At 39.7% G+C, this 14,953-nt stretch overlaps 2 protein-coding genes across 6 annotated transcripts; both read left to right on the plus strand.

Moving 5' to 3' along the window:
- The first annotated feature begins 603 nt into the window (after positions 1-603).
- On the plus strand, positions 604-6,445 carry lad1 (ladinin 1). Of its 2 annotated transcripts, XM_023956620.1 has the most exons (14): positions 605-749; positions 1,121-1,303; positions 1,577-1,838; positions 2,851-2,927; positions 3,448-3,607; positions 3,864-3,956; positions 4,253-4,296; positions 4,380-4,434; positions 4,580-4,620; positions 4,734-4,800; positions 5,221-5,355; positions 5,428-5,511; positions 5,831-5,949; positions 6,032-6,445. In XM_023956620.1, the coding sequence occupies exons 1-13, from the start codon at positions 712-714 to the stop codon at positions 5,927-5,929; spliced, it is 1,338 nt and encodes a 445-aa protein (XP_023812388.1). In that variant the 5' UTR covers positions 605-711; the 3' UTR covers positions 5,930-5,949; positions 6,032-6,445. The 2 variants fall into 2 exon arrangements, with proteins under 2 accessions (XP_023812389.1, XP_023812388.1); XM_023956621.1 differs by lacking the exon at positions 3,864-3,956 and having other exon boundaries at positions 604-749.
- Positions 6,446-6,620: 175 nt separating this feature from the next.
- LOC105354378 (troponin T, cardiac muscle-like) lies at positions 6,621-14,171 on the plus strand. Of its 4 annotated transcripts, none has more exons than XM_023956631.1 (16): positions 6,621-6,821; positions 6,897-6,952; positions 7,160-7,170; positions 7,646-7,669; positions 7,790-7,828; positions 9,230-9,298; positions 10,667-10,696; positions 10,930-10,954; positions 11,416-11,479; positions 11,617-11,733; positions 11,808-11,885; positions 11,962-12,072; positions 12,162-12,271; positions 13,486-13,576; positions 13,646-13,686; positions 13,937-14,171. In XM_023956631.1, exons 1-16 carry the CDS (start codon positions 6,636-6,638, stop codon positions 13,968-13,970), a joined length of 1,086 nt encoding a protein of 361 aa, XP_023812399.1. In that variant the 5' UTR covers positions 6,621-6,635; the 3' UTR covers positions 13,971-14,171. The 4 variants fall into 4 exon arrangements, with proteins under 4 accessions (XP_023812399.1, XP_023812400.1, XP_023812401.1 ...); XM_023956632.1 differs by having other exon boundaries at positions 9,233-9,298; XM_023956633.1 differs by lacking the exon at positions 7,646-7,669.
- The last annotated feature ends 782 nt before the right edge of the window (positions 14,172-14,953 follow it).

Consider the following 14,953-nt stretch of genomic DNA (forward strand, 5'->3'; position numbering starts at 1 on the left):
GCAGTGTGTCTAGGTTTTGTCCACAGAACGACATGCAAAGCAGTTCTAGGAGATAGCATATAAGATAACAGCACCTGCAGTCTGCTCTGACTGTGAGGACAGCACCGATGGTGTCTGCACATGTGCAGAGAAGACTTGAAGCAGTGACACCTCGGTTATCAGTTCCTCCAACTATATTACATGTGTTTTATATGAAGTTCAGTGCTGGTGCGTTTGTGTGCCTGCCTGGGTCAGAGTCCGGTAAATTACAGAGAAAGGTGTGGTCTTATGGAGCAAACACTGACTCACTCAGCAAAGACTTGCTGCGAAAATCACAAGATTGAACAGTTTAAAAAGCACTCCTTCAGTTGAAGATATTAATATATGTTTTTAAACGATTAACTTTGCATTTTTCAAGTAAGAAACACAAAGATCTTTATTTCATGCAGTGGAATGAGCAAAGGAAAAGCATTCATAAGCCATAAATAACGTTTATTTGTCTTGGAGGATTAGCAGCGCTTCCACCATATAAGGAAAGGCTCCCCGCGCGCTCCGCCCCCCCTCCTCCACTGTCAGGTGGGGGAGCTCACCTTGGAGGTCACGTGACGCCGCCGCGAGTCGCGCAGGGTAAAGGTGGACTGCTTAGTCTCGTTGTGTCTGTCATCTGTGCGCCGCCATTCAATTCACCTGCTTCTTTGAAGGAATTGGTGACGAACTCGTTTGATTTCCAATATGTCCATCAGCCGGAAGAACTGGTCGGCTTTATCCAGGTAAGATGAGATCCACGGAAAAGACTAAAAATGGAAATGCTCTCAGCAAGAGGTGTAGACTAGAAAGCTCGTTTTTGCTGCTGAAGATGTCTTCCAAGGAAATAAATATTTACTAGTAATGTGGAAATTGTACAAAAGTGATCATTTTCTGACGCGTTTTGTGTTCCTATTTTCACACTTACTATTTTGTTTTTGTTTTGTTTTTTTATTTAAGTGTATTTTCTCTTTTGGTTTGATTAGAATCATCAAGATAAGAATTTAGAAAAAATATCTCACTGCAGATCTGAAAAGCAAAATAATGAGTATATTAGTGGATTTTTAGGATTCATAAATATATATTTATATATATATGTATACATTTTTGTTCTTAGCCTGGCACGCCAGTGGACGATGGAGGATGAGGAGGAGGCAGAGCGGGAGAGGAGGCGGAGGGGGAAGAGCAGCAGCACTGCTGAGCCAGATGTTGACTCCAGCCCTGAACCCAGAAACCAGTCCTCTGCCAGTGACGGTGTGTCTGGGACGGACTCCTCTAATGGGTCGCAGGACATCAGCAGGTTGTTCTTTCACACATCGCAGATGAAAAGATAAAACTTCAGTCAATCTGAAACTTCCTGCAGATTTTTGTTCCTCTTTTTGGATTCCTTACTGAGTTGTGGGAGACAAATAGTTTCAAACAGAATGGATTTCATAGAATCTGTTTTGGCAGTGTTGTTTCTCTGGAAAAAGAAAAGTTCTAGTTAGGAAACTGAATCTTTTCTCTTAGGCATGGAAAATGGTCCGTTTGTATGTGTCATGAGATTACATTCATGTTGTGTTGATTGTTATAGTGTGCAACAGATGCAGCTGGACTTTGTGGAGATGTTGCGAGTGCGCGATGAAAAGCGGAGGATGCGTCACGTGGAGATACTGCGACAGCAGAAAGAGGAGGACGATGCTGAGGGAAGCGGGAGAGGAGGAAGAGGAGGAGACGAGGGGGATGTCAGGCTGGCTCTTCTTGGGGAGCTGAACGAGGAGGACAGTGTGTTCAAGCCACAACCACCTTTGAAAACTGCCAGTAGCAAAGCTCAAACCACTGTGGAAAGCAGACAGGTAAACTGGAAATAGAGCTGTCATTTAGAGGAAAGAAAAAAAAACGCCCCAAAAAGATGGTAGGACCAATTCATTCCTCAAAATCTTAGCCCATTTAAAATGAAAACATAATGGCTGTTGGGGGACATTCCTATGCAAAATCTCATGCACTGTTAACAAAGCCCGTTTAATGATCCGGCTGTTATCTCTCTGGCTCAGAGATGGGCGGAGCTAATGGAGCAGCCTCTAACCTGGACAGTCCTTTTTTCTAATTATATCAAAAGTACAGACAAAGAAACCACAGAAATTATATTTTTCTGTGTATAAAACAAAACTTAAATCATTTAATTATTTTCCCTCCTGACAGAAAAGGCCGTCACCGCTCATAGAGACGAACTTTCATCCGCATCCAAGTCCTTTTACTCTGTCCAATCCTTGTGACGGCGACAGTGCCGCTCTGCTGTGTGGTTAATCACAGTTAACTGTTCCCCCACGCAGAGAGAGTCTGGTTAATCATTGTCTGGATTCTGCAGCGGCCAGCTCAGATCGTGTTTCGTGTTTGTGCTCTGACAGCAGCTTCTGTCTGAGGATCTGCTTCTGCTGAGACCAAGCCACTGTCTTTCACTAGTTCTGTATTTGGATTTTGCTCGGTTTCACCAAATATTTAGAACTGATTTGTAAACCAACGTCAACGGTTTTGCAGTTAGACCTAATTATTTGTTCCTACTGTTTGGAAATCCTAGCTCATGTGTTGAGAAACAGTTTTAAGGGAACAAAAAACCCTTTTAATCCTCTGCTTTATAACTGGACTAGAAATATTCCTGCAAATTGACTGGGCATGCAAATCCTCCGATAAGATGTGTGCTCAGGGTCATAATTTGAGCTTTTATCTGTTATTACACATGAAGGAAGCTTTAGTTAGCCATATCTGAACACAGCCTCAGCGTGTTTCGTAATACTAGGTGTGTCTCAGTACAAAAGATTACATTTTGTGTGGTTATGTCACTACTCATCCACTGTTTTATCTTTTTAGCATGAAAACAGAGTGTCACACCGGCCCCCCGATCCTGATGTCATACCAGCATCAAGCTCATCTCGAAAGTTTGTCAGGTTCACATGAATACTTTTCTCATTTGGGTTTTTTATTTATTATTCATTCATCAATGAATGGAGAATGAAGTGTGATGGGATATTTATTTCCAAAAAAGGAATAAACTGTAAAGCAAAAAATATATAAAGTGGGGAAATAATGACGTTATTCAACATTCTCATTGCATTTAAGGTCATTTTAACTAAATGCAATAAAAGCATTTTTAAAACCGTTTCTACAGTACCTCAGGTTTTCTCTTTGAATTTATTTGCAGCATCAATTTATTGTTTTGGGACTATGACCTTTGACTTTGACATGATGTTTTACCTTATTTATACTTTAAAGAGTCAACAAGGACACAATTAGACGTGACTTCTGCAATTTCAGTACAATCTTCTATTATCAGCGTGTGACAAAGACATAAAAAGCTGTTTGTAACTGAACTTTTAGGGTAGCAGGGCCCAAAACAGTTTTGATTCTTTTTACATTGATGCAGACAGTCTTATTCTTAACAGTTTACTTGTGTTTCTCCTGTTGCAGTTCTGTATCCATCTCACTAGACAACTCATCTCCTTCTGCCAGCGGGCAGACAACTCCCACAAATCCCTCCTCCCCAGTAGGCCGATCGTCGCTTCAGGATCACTGGAGTCCCTCACTGCGAGAAAGCCAAAGCCCCGTTCAGAATGGCCACACGCTGGAGGTTGTTTGACTCAAATGTCATCTTCTTGTTTTGCTTGCTAAGTGCTGATATTGCAGCTCAGAAACCGAGAAAGTTTAACAGCGCCCTCTGCTGTTGAAAGGCTAAATGGTCCAGCTTTTTGTGCTTGCAAAAAAAAAAAACAGAAGTGCATTTTCATCATTCTCCTAAAGTTGAACATTTTTTTATTAAAGATTGTTAAAAATCCAAATAGATTCTGGTCCAGTTTAGCGAAAGAATGATCTTTATTCTATCTCAGACCAGCCCACATGACCCTTCCTCCAAAGGAAACTCAGAACAGACAGCTAAACCTCCTTTCGTCAGACAGAGCTCCAGGACTTTATCTTTTAGGGTAAACACACACACACACACATGCACTTCTCAGTGTGCATGCACACACTCTCTCTGCTAAATGCTATTTGACTGTTAAAACAGAATTTAATCTTTTATCAGCTGTCAGGCTATCAGCTGGGGATAATTTGCATGTGCCAATCAGGCTTGGAGCTTACATCAACACCTGAAATGCTATTTACCTGCTTTTACTGATGTCTGCCGGCTTTGTTTGCTCAAACTCATCCTAGGAGGAGAGCTGGGTGTGCAGAGCAGCAGTGTCTCACGTGAACTTTTTTTTTTGTTTTTTTTTTACAGATGATGAGGAAAAAAGAAGAGGAGAAATCGCCTCTGCAGCGGAGGTAAGGATGAATCTTTTAAAAGAGCAATGTTGACCCCGTTCTTTTGACCTTGTTTTTTTACTTTTGTACTTTTGTTGTTGTAGCTCAAGCGTCAGAATTGTCTCCAAGAAGTTTGAGTCCAGCAAGGCAGATTTCAAGGTTATTATTTTATGCATATGCTGATGTACTGCTATAAATAAAACACAACGAGCTTTTAATTTTACATATTTGAACTTTTGTACTCAATGAAAGTTTGTTTTTAGATACAAATTACAAAATCTATAACTTTCATTTTGCTTGCAAGGAGCAAAACGACAATGAGGACAAAGCGTCTTTTCAGAGAAAGTGAGTCATTTATTGTTCACAACTTTTTAATTTGACCCCAAAATGTTTTGGTAAAGGAAAGGTTTGTAAAAGTTACTGCTGCAGAATAGTTTACATGTACTTCGTTCTTTCAGTTCAAGGCAGAGGATTTCCTCCAGATCTATCAAGGAGAAGATGGAGCGGCTGGCTCAGGCTGCACAGGTAGGAGCGTCAGTCCAAGCATGGTAGCCATCGGGTTAGTTTAAAGATAAAGATCAACCATTTCACAAAAACATAGACACACTTGGATCTTGTGTTAAAATCACAAGTTTGTTTTGGGTGTTTTTCTTTGAATTATCTAAGTCTCTCCTTCGTTTTCACTCAGCATTAGATTTTTATTTATGATTTTCTTATATTAATATATTCAGTTATTAGAAATCCTATAGATTTTTTTTTCTTTAGGATGGCTTTATTTTAAAAAAAAAAAGAAAAAGGGGACTTTTAGCCTATTTCAGGTCCCGATCCTTTTGGCCGTCTTTTACTCAGAGTTCCTGTACTTTTCATTTTGTTTTAAAAGCTGCTTTGGTCTACAGCCACAATATTTTGTGTGATTCTCCCCAACTTCTTCCTGCATCTGAACAGAAATCAGAGATGACTCGCTCTCCAGATGTGACCCAGAGGACTCTGTTCCTGCTAGAAGAAGTCTCAAGGAAGAGAACCCTGTTTGAAAAAGACGAGCCGGCACAGAGCGTCACCAGTCCTGGAGCTTCCAGAAAAGTAAATCCAACTGTCTCTTGAGTCCATATCAACAGCATTGATGCCTCACGTTTCTTCTTTTTTTTTTAACAGGAGTTTCAAAGTTTCACGTCAGGAATGTCAGAACGGATTAATCGCTTTGTTAAGACCAACCAATCTGGGTCCTCACTCAGTCCTGTAAGTATTTAAAGTTTCTGTAAGCTTTACATTCTGACAGTAGAGGGCAGCAGCACACTTTCAGCTGTGTGTCTACATTGAAAACATGGTTTGTTCCTTGGTTTGTAAATCTTTCCCTGAAATATTTTCTAAAAACTGCAGCATTAAAGATGCTTATCTTTTACTAGAGCCTTTCATATGATAGCAGAAGTAGTTTCTGGGAAGAGATTTTGTTGTCTTCGTTCTACAACTCAAACTCTTTTGTAAAACCTACACAAACATCAGTAGACTTTTACTGCAGAGCAGAGCCTCAAAGATCGTCTTCGTCTTCTGTCTGTAGGACTTGAGACATGTGGACATCAGCAGTAAGAGAAGCCTGTTTGAGAACAGAGGAGAGGACGGTGTCCCAAAGACCAGCCCCGGAAAAACCTACAAATGAAGGTTTTCAATGCTCAACAAGTAAGTCACTCACATAGTCTTTAAAGTTGCAATTTTTTTTCTTAAATGCAGAATTTTTCACTTTGTGTTCCTAAATTTACAGAAAAGGTGGAGATATGGACACCTAACGGATGACACGACTGACCTTCTTAGTTTTTTTCTGCCAAAGCACAAAAGGGAAATATGTGGAGTGCAGCTTTAACGGAAGCATCTTTCACAGTTAGAGGGCCTTCATTGTATACTTTTGCTCATCTTTTTCCAGTTTGAATTGTTTTACGTGCTGAATGTGTAACAGAAAGCTATCTAACAGGTTATTAAACGAGTGAAAATGAAAGTGGTTACCAAACACTAGAGAAAAATGGTTTGACTTTTACTTTCCAGACAATTTCAGCTGGTAAAAGGTCTCAGGATATTATCGCACGTTCTCATTTTCTAATCTGCCGAAATGCAAACTCTCTCATCTGTACTTTTGTACAAAATCTGCTTTTCTGAAGAATAAAAGTGTTTTGCTACTAAACTGTTGTCTGCTCCGTCTCCAAACCCAAACAAAAACCTTTGACCTTGTAATCATTTCAGAGAAGAGAGGTCTTTTTGTTAGTGCCACAGGGCCAAACAAGAGTGACAAAAGGTGTGTGTGAGTCATGGTCTAAAGATCGACCGTGGTTATATCTGGATCTTCTTGACACTACAACCCCACAGTACTGAACATGGCTGCCTTTTTTGGGAATGCTGATAATGGAGAGTACTTGCTATCTAAAAAGGTTATTAATAAAACAAGGAGGTCCTCAAATCTCCCCCACAAAGCACCGGCTTCCTTTCCCCGCACTGACACTCACCTCACGCTCCTGCACTCAGAGTTAGTCCACTTCTTCCCGTCTCCATCAGGGTTTCAGGTAAGACCATAAAAGCTTGTGCGCTCATGCTTCACAAGACCAGTGGCGGGAATCACAGTCTGTTTTGACGTCCAGATTGACCGCTGCCGTGCCATGTCGGACGCCGAGGAAGTGGTGGAGGAATACGAGGAGTGAGTTTTTTTGTTTGCCATTTCTACTTAAGAATACAGAAAGGTCTCCAGCCAACGTCCACATAGCTAAACTGTACATAAATACAGTGTTTTGCTCACTTTTTACCATAGCATGAGCTGTACATTACTATAAAAGAGAAGATAGGTTGCTGTGCATTCATGTCTTGAGTGACAGCAGTCATTTACAAATGTGTTTGTCTTTCACAGGGTGGTGGAAGGTAGGAGCTCATGAGTCACCGTGCACACCATTGTCTCCACACACAGTGAACGATCTGCTGTTTAAACTAAGGCCCTGCTGTATTGACAGATGTTTTCTTTGCAAGATCCAGTGAGCTTAATATGGCAGCCTGACACACATCATTAAGAATGTGAAAAGGCTGCATCTGTGTGAATGAAAAAATGAAATGTATGTTTAATCTGGTTGTCTACTCAGCATGTGGCTGTTAAATTTTATTGTACATTCATTGCAAACAACACACTGACATCAATGTGCTGCTATTGCGGTTAATCTTATGTTGAGTCTGAGTGTATTTCCCAATTTAACGTGTACGCTTCTTCTTTTTGTCCTTTGATTTGTGATTAAAATCAGTGGCATCCTTCCAAGCGCAGTTGTAACCCATTTAGTCGAGAAACCACAGCTTGTATCACTCCTTACATGATTACATTAGTCAATCCCTTATTTGTGTGTTTTAGAAGAGGAAGAAGAGGTGGATGGAGGTACAAAACACTTTTTAAAGATATTATCGATAAAAAAAAAATGTTCATTATTGTTGAAAAATTACTTTTGGTAATGTTTCCGTTTGGCCGAACAAACCACCAGTGTGCTTCTTCTTGCAGAAGAACATGGGGTAGAAGAGGAGCAAGAGCCAGAGGAAGGTACTGCTCAGGTTTTCATTGAACTTTTTAACCACAAGGTGCACTTCAATTCCTTGAATTGGTTCAAAAATAGAAAATCTGTTTCATAATCAGATGCACCTTTTATCTGGTTGTGCTTACAGACCTCCAATGGATTTTTTGTGGTACACAGCGCTCAAAAACTGTCAAAGTGTTTTAGTTTGGCTTGTGGTACGCACTGTCAATCAACTGTCTGCGAATGAGTTGAATAAAGTTTAAGAGTTTAAGTTAGTTTATTTTACTTTTTAATTTACAGTTAGTTTTCAAAATAAAAAAAACACTAATGGATCAACAATGGAGGGGTAAAAGAGGCACATGTGGCTCCAGAGCTGCATGTTAATGAACTTTATAAAATGTGTTGGTGTATTAAAGAAATGGAATGGTTCTACATTCCAGCATTTCATCAGTTGGAACAATAAACAATTTCTAGAAAATCTGGACAAATCAATCTTGAAACATCTAAATAAAGACAGCATAACAGCTAAACCATCTCACAACAGCTGCCAGACAGGTGAGGAGAGACAAAGAGGCACAGGTTTTTGGAAAACCGAGCATCTTCCAGACAATGAGTCATGGGCCAACTCATTTCACAAAACCAAAACGCCCTTGTGGGAAGCAATCTACCTGACAGCTAGCGTTTTGTTAAAACTGTAATGTAATAGGAATGCTTATCAGACCAGCTGCTTTGGGACTCTGTGTATCCACCCTCATACCCCAAATATTCCTTCTAAAACGTCAGGAGGCCAAAAGACCTCGAGGAAGTAAATGAATGCATGCTTAAAGCCTACAGAAAGCTGTTGATTCTAAGTACATTTGCTAACTACAATAGTAAATCAACAGAGCAGAGCCTCCGCTCTTAAGTTTGAATTTTTATTTATGAGAAGGTATTTTTTATTTTCAGTTATGGAAATGACAGAGTTTAACAGTTGTAGTTTGGGAAACACCTGGCTGAATCTTTTGGTTGTTGGTGATAAAATATCACAGAAATTTTGGAGCCTTTCCAATGATCTGATCCAAAATCTTAAAATGCTTTAATAAAGCTGCATTTAAAAAAAAAAATCAAATGTGCGTGCTTTACTGGATGGTTTAAACATCTCCACTCAGGCTGTCATCTGAAACACGCACAGATTACATATAATCACAAGCACCCAGCCCCCCTCTTGAGAGCTATCAGCTAGAAATACCAGAGGAGGGTTCACTCTAAAACAAGCTGTTGGTATTGATCTGATCTCCATCCAAATGTCTGTTCCAGCTGGTATCATGTCCAAGAATTATGGCAGAAAGGACCACATCTTTTGGAAGCTGTTCTTCTTTTTAGTGTTGCCTATTATCACTGTAAAGATGAACACATTTGACCCACAGTTGAAAATGTCTTGCTTTCAGCAGAAACTACACAGGAGGAAGACACGCCTGCTGCCACAGAGGCTGAGGAGCCCAATGAAGAAGAAGCAGGTGAGTGATTCTTTTTTTTTCAAAGCTGTATTGCCTGAGCACATGTCAGGGATCCTGTTTGTGTTGTCCCTGCAGGTCGGCTTGCAGCTGACAACTAAATGGTGGTGACTCATGTATTCCACCCTTAATGAATAGTGACACACAGATGTGAGGATGATCTGCTGGCTACAGCAAACTTTTCACCTCGGCATGCGACGGGCCTGCACATCCCAAGAGTTCACACGGACATGTTTACTTACCGTAGTCACAATAAATATAGCAATTAAATGAATTAGTCAGAATCCCTGTTGAGGCGTGTCCTCATGTGACTCTATCGCATTGAGAACATTTCTCTCATCTTTCACACTCCTTAACTCTGCTGAACCAGCAAAGTTCCCAGAATTCATCTGTTTCCAGACACTTAATACATAGCAGACATTAGTAAGTGTCAGTGTCTAGAAACAGCAACATTACTCGTGCAAAGTTTTGATAAGAATGATTTAACCAGCTGGTTCTGCAGGTCAGCTGGAACAGTGGTGAATCCATTCTTCTGTTGTAGGTTGAGCATAAAATGAAGGGGAAAACACAAAAAGGTCCAGAGCAGCTTTACTAATGCTTGCAGAATTTTTTTGATTATATTTTATAATGAAATGCAGTTACTCTCTCCACCACAATAACAAAGAAAACAACAACCATAACCCTTGTACTATCCTAGGCACTTTAACATTGGGAGTTGGGTCATCTAGACCCACTAGACAGTGCTCTGAACCTTTTTTCTTCAATGATTTGTGATCTTCACTGGTGTCCATGGATTACATGAAATCTTTCCACCTTTATCCACCTTTGTCATGGTAGGAATAACAGATCAATGCAAGGGTGGGGTCATCTAAGATAGCACAAGGGTTAAAATGTCACAGCCACCCAGAAATGCCGTGTTTCCAGCTCAAGTAAAAGTGACCGGGGTCATTTTCAGAAAGAAAAAAAACTCCTTAACTGTTTGAAACACATTGTTGGGAAGATCAGTCATTAACTTTCAACCACCAGATAAGACTGAGTCTTTTAGGCTACGAAGCTTCAGTTACAGAACTATTTGGGGCTGTGCTTCCATCAAATAATTGACAAACTTGCAAACAAGTTAGGGGAGAAACGACACAATGCTGGTGAGTACGCCAGACAGAAGACTCAGCGGCAGAGTGCCTCTTATCAACTCTTCCTGGCCAACTCTCCACACTTTTTCTAAGTCTATTTGTGGCGAGTGATGCATGAAGGAGGAATGCATCTCTGACAAAAACATGACAGGGGGTCCTGATCTTTCCACTCTCTGCTATAATCCTGCTGCGTAATGAAATGTGTGTTACTAACTCTCACTGGCTTTTTGCTTTGTTTCAGATGAAGAGGGAGAGGCGGAGGAGGGGGAAGGTACGACAGTTTCCGTTACTGGTCCTGTACCTGGGATGTACTCAGTACATCATTTTTGGCAGCAGATGCACAATTTAAGCATTGTGCACTATCAAAACAGAAAATCTGAATGCTTCCATTAGCTTGGCTATTTACAGTCTAGAGTAGTTTAGTGCAGAAGTGTCTGTTTTTGAGTTTGGTTGGATTTGCTCCACTCTAACTCATCTTTATATATTTTTTTCCCTCTTAAACAGGGGATGGAGCCAAACCAAAGTTCAAGTAAGTAAAAACCTTTACAAGAACATACATTAAGCGCACAGATTTCTCACTTAAGTGCAATCTTTGAAGAAAAATGCCACATGTCAATGACAATAAAAGACAATAAAACTTTGGGTTTTAGAGGATTTTTTCATCTTTAAACAGGTTTGTAAAATATAAACTATCAGGAAGTAGATGCAATCATAATATATGTATATACATATGTATTTCATTTAAATAAAGTGGTATACTGATTTTTTAAACTTAAATTAAATTGCTCATTTAATTTTTACTTCACTGTATTTCAAAGTAAATATAGAAATCCAACCAATGCCTTGTTGGAAACTTTGAAGGTTAAGGCTGTAATTTAAAGATGTTTCAATGACATCCGTTCAAATTTAAAACCACACGTGAAGATGCAATAGGTATAGCTTTTAAATAACTATACCTATTAATTCTTACTTCTATTCATTTATTTCTAGGCCCTTTGTCATGCCAAACCTGATCCCTCCCAAAATCCCAGATGGAGAAAGGGTGGATTTTGATGTGAGTTGCAATAGTGATGGCCCATTTTTGTGCTTTAACTCTTAAAATTGCCAGATGCTAATAGGAAATGATTTATTTTAACCCAGATTTGGGATAAAGCCTAAATAGTGATTTGCCTGTGTGATTATTTTTTGAAGGACATCCATCGTAAGAGAATGGAGAAAGACCTGATGGAGCTTCAGACTTTGATTGAAGTTCACTTTGAGAGCAGAAAGAAAGAGGAGGAAGAGCTCATCAATCTGAAAGATAGAATTGTAAGTTTTGAGAAAACACATTTTTAGCAGAAACACAGATTTCTAACAGTTTGGTGGACTGGTCTGTCATTTAGGAGAAGCGTCGCTCTGAGAGGGCAGAGCAGCAAAGGATTCGCAGTGAGCGAGATAAAGAGCGCCAAAAACGTCTTGAGGTAAAGTCAACTTCCAGCAACTCAAATCATCAGTTCTTCTTTTGTCCTTTTGAACTCTGCCATTACGTTTCTCCAGGACGAAAGAGCTCGTAAGGAAGAGGAGGAGGCCAAGAAGAGAGCAGAGGATGACGCAAAGAAGAAGAAAACCTTGACCAGTCTTCACTTTGGAGGCTATATGCAAAAGTTGGTGAGTCCTTTATTTGATTTTCAATATATGTTTTAATTCTAATTTAAAACAATGACAACAAAGCCATAGATTTTCTTTTTCTTCAACAGACAGAGAAGAGGAGCGGGAAGAAGCAGACGGAAAGAGAGAAGAAGAAGAAGATCCTAAATGAAAGACGCAAGTCTTTGGACATCGAGAAAATGAGTCAAGATAGACTTAAGTAAGTGGAGAAATATAGAAAACCTTCACAAAAAACTGTCATCTGTCCTTTGAGTTAAACAATATCATGAAAATATACTCAACGACAGAAAATTAAATTTCTTTTAGACTAAAAAAAGGATTATAAAAATAAAAAGGAAATAAAATGTAGTCCTTTTAGATCTCAAAAACAAAACAAGCCCCAACATACAAAACACAATACATACAATATCAGTTGATAAAAACCAAGGCCCAATGTATAACCTGTGTAAACATTCTGTATATATGAGAAATACAAGAATATTAAGTTATTCAAATGAAAGTATGAGGAATTAGATAGAAAACCCAAGTGTTCTTGCATTGAAGTGTTGGTTACAGACTGCAGGCAGACTTCAGAAGATCAAACACTGTAAAACTGTCTCTGTAAGTTTCAAATGATCAAAAATACTTTTTGCACCGGAAGATGATCTATTTTATGACATAAATGTTTTAGAACTTTACAGAGGGATCTGTGAATGTGCTTGAGTGCACACAGCTTGGTCTACCTCATCAATAAAATTAGAGAATTCATATCATTTAACTAAATTTAAAAAAAATAAATTCCAAAAGGTTTAAGTAGACTTAGGAAAACAGAATGGATTTTCCAACAATTATCTTCATTTGCGTCTGTCATTAAAAAGCTTTAATTGATAAAGCGTTTTAAAAAAACTACAACTAAAAGCAATAACAACGTAACAAAGTTGAAGTTGCTGGTTTGCATGGTGGTGGAAGATTGGTAATTTGGGCTCGTTGTTTTTTTTTTTTGTTTTTTTTTTAAAGAGCAAATTTAGTCATGAAATTGACCAATAAAGCTTCTCTGTAGACCAGAGAATTCTGATGGCCAATGTGATCCCACCATCTCAGCAGCTAAAACCAGAACTACATTAAGTAAGACAACTGGATAAAGATAGCAAGGATGATCGTTGGTTACAACTACACAGACTAAGTAACATTTGTGTGGGGATTCTGCCTTTGATAGGTTAAGGGACTATCTCTCAGAGATAACGTAATGTGTGTCTGTTGAAGGTGTGAAATCAGACTTCTTGAGCATCAGCAGAAGAGTTCCGCAAGGGTTGATTTTGGCCGACATCACTCATTCCACGACAGAGTGGCAACAACAGAATGGGGTTTTTAGTGTTTATTGTTCTAGTCAATGTCCAGATCTTCCTGACAGTGTGGTGTGTCTTTATTTTACAGGGAGAAAGCCGTGGAGCTTTGGGAGTGGATGCACCAGCTGGAAGCTGAGAAGTTCGAACTGCAGTACCAGTTTGCCAGACAGAAATATGAGGTGAGCTCACGCAATAGTTCAAAACACGTCACCCAAGTTCTTCACTAACATCTGTTTTCTTTTTTACAGATAAACGTGCTGAGGAATCGAGTGAGCGACCATCAGAAAACGTGAGAATGACCTCTGAACTATAAATCCAATCTGCAAAATCTGCTCTGAAAATGCAGCCTGAAGGCCGTCATGCATGTGGTTGGGAAAGCTCGCAGCAGGGGTGTGGGCTGGAAAAAACAGTGTTCCTACCCTGGTGGATCTGCTGTGGTTTAAACTGGTGGTAGAAGGCTTTGCTTTCTCAATGACTTTTGTGAACAAACAAGATATGCAAGAGTTTTTGACCTATTTTTTTTTTTTTTTTATATCCAGAACCAAGCGGACCAAGAGAGGCCTGAGGAAATGAACGGCTTGGATTCATGTGACCACATACACCTCTGACATCAACGTTAGGGCTAAATCCCCACTCCTTCCTTTAAAACCTCCACCTTCAATGCCATTTGTTCAACTTCTCCACCTACGCATTGTTTTTTTCCCCTGCAATTCCTATGTTTTAGTATGAAGGTCCTTTAAGGTGTAAATAAAGCTTTCTCAGTGTAATCATGCACTTTTTGGCCTATAATCAGTTCATCTGGATGCAATGAAAAAAAATGAATTCTGTCTTCAGAATAAATTTTTTTCGAAGTACAGAAAGTCAGCTGCACAGTGGTTAGCGCTCTTGCCTCACAGCGAGAAGGCCTTCCCGTGTATGCGTGTTTTTTCCGGCTTCCTCCCACCATCCAAAAACATGCTTCATAGATTATAATTGGTTACTCTATATTGTTCCTAGGTGTGAATGTGGGTGAGTGATTTATGGCCCGATAACAGACTGGTGACCAGTCCAGGATGTCCCCTGCCTTTGTCCACGAGTGGCAGGGATAGGCTCCAGCGGCCCCGTGACCCCGAAAGGGAAATGTGCTTAGACGATGAAAAAAAGAACGAGTGCAGAAAGTCTAAAGTACAAGGAGGCAGAAACATCCGCCTGCTAAAAGACAGGCTTGGACATGAGTGTGACTGAAATGATGCAGTTTGGACTAACGCCCAGACAAACCACCCAACATTCAAGAACCCTTCACACATTCAGAATAAGGGAAAACAATTTGTTCTCAAATAACCCTGGAAGAAAAAAAATCCATTCTGCTTTCCACTCTCCTCAGTGGAACTAAGTCAACCTTTTTTAGGAGAGCAGAGTGGTTTTGACCAGTCGAGCAAATGCAATCTGACCTTTAAACAACTACAGGACGGCAACAGAGCAGACAGACAAACAGATGGGAAAATGTAAATCATGCAAAGTACAAAAAAGTATCTTTTAGATTAAATTCTCTGTGCTGCTGAACTTCTCAGTGTTAA

Source organism: Oryzias latipes, chromosome 7 (genome assembly GCF_002234675.1).
Source record: "Oryzias latipes chromosome 7, ASM223467v1".
Classification (NCBI taxonomy): Eukaryota; Metazoa; Chordata; class Actinopteri; order Beloniformes; family Adrianichthyidae; genus Oryzias; species Oryzias latipes.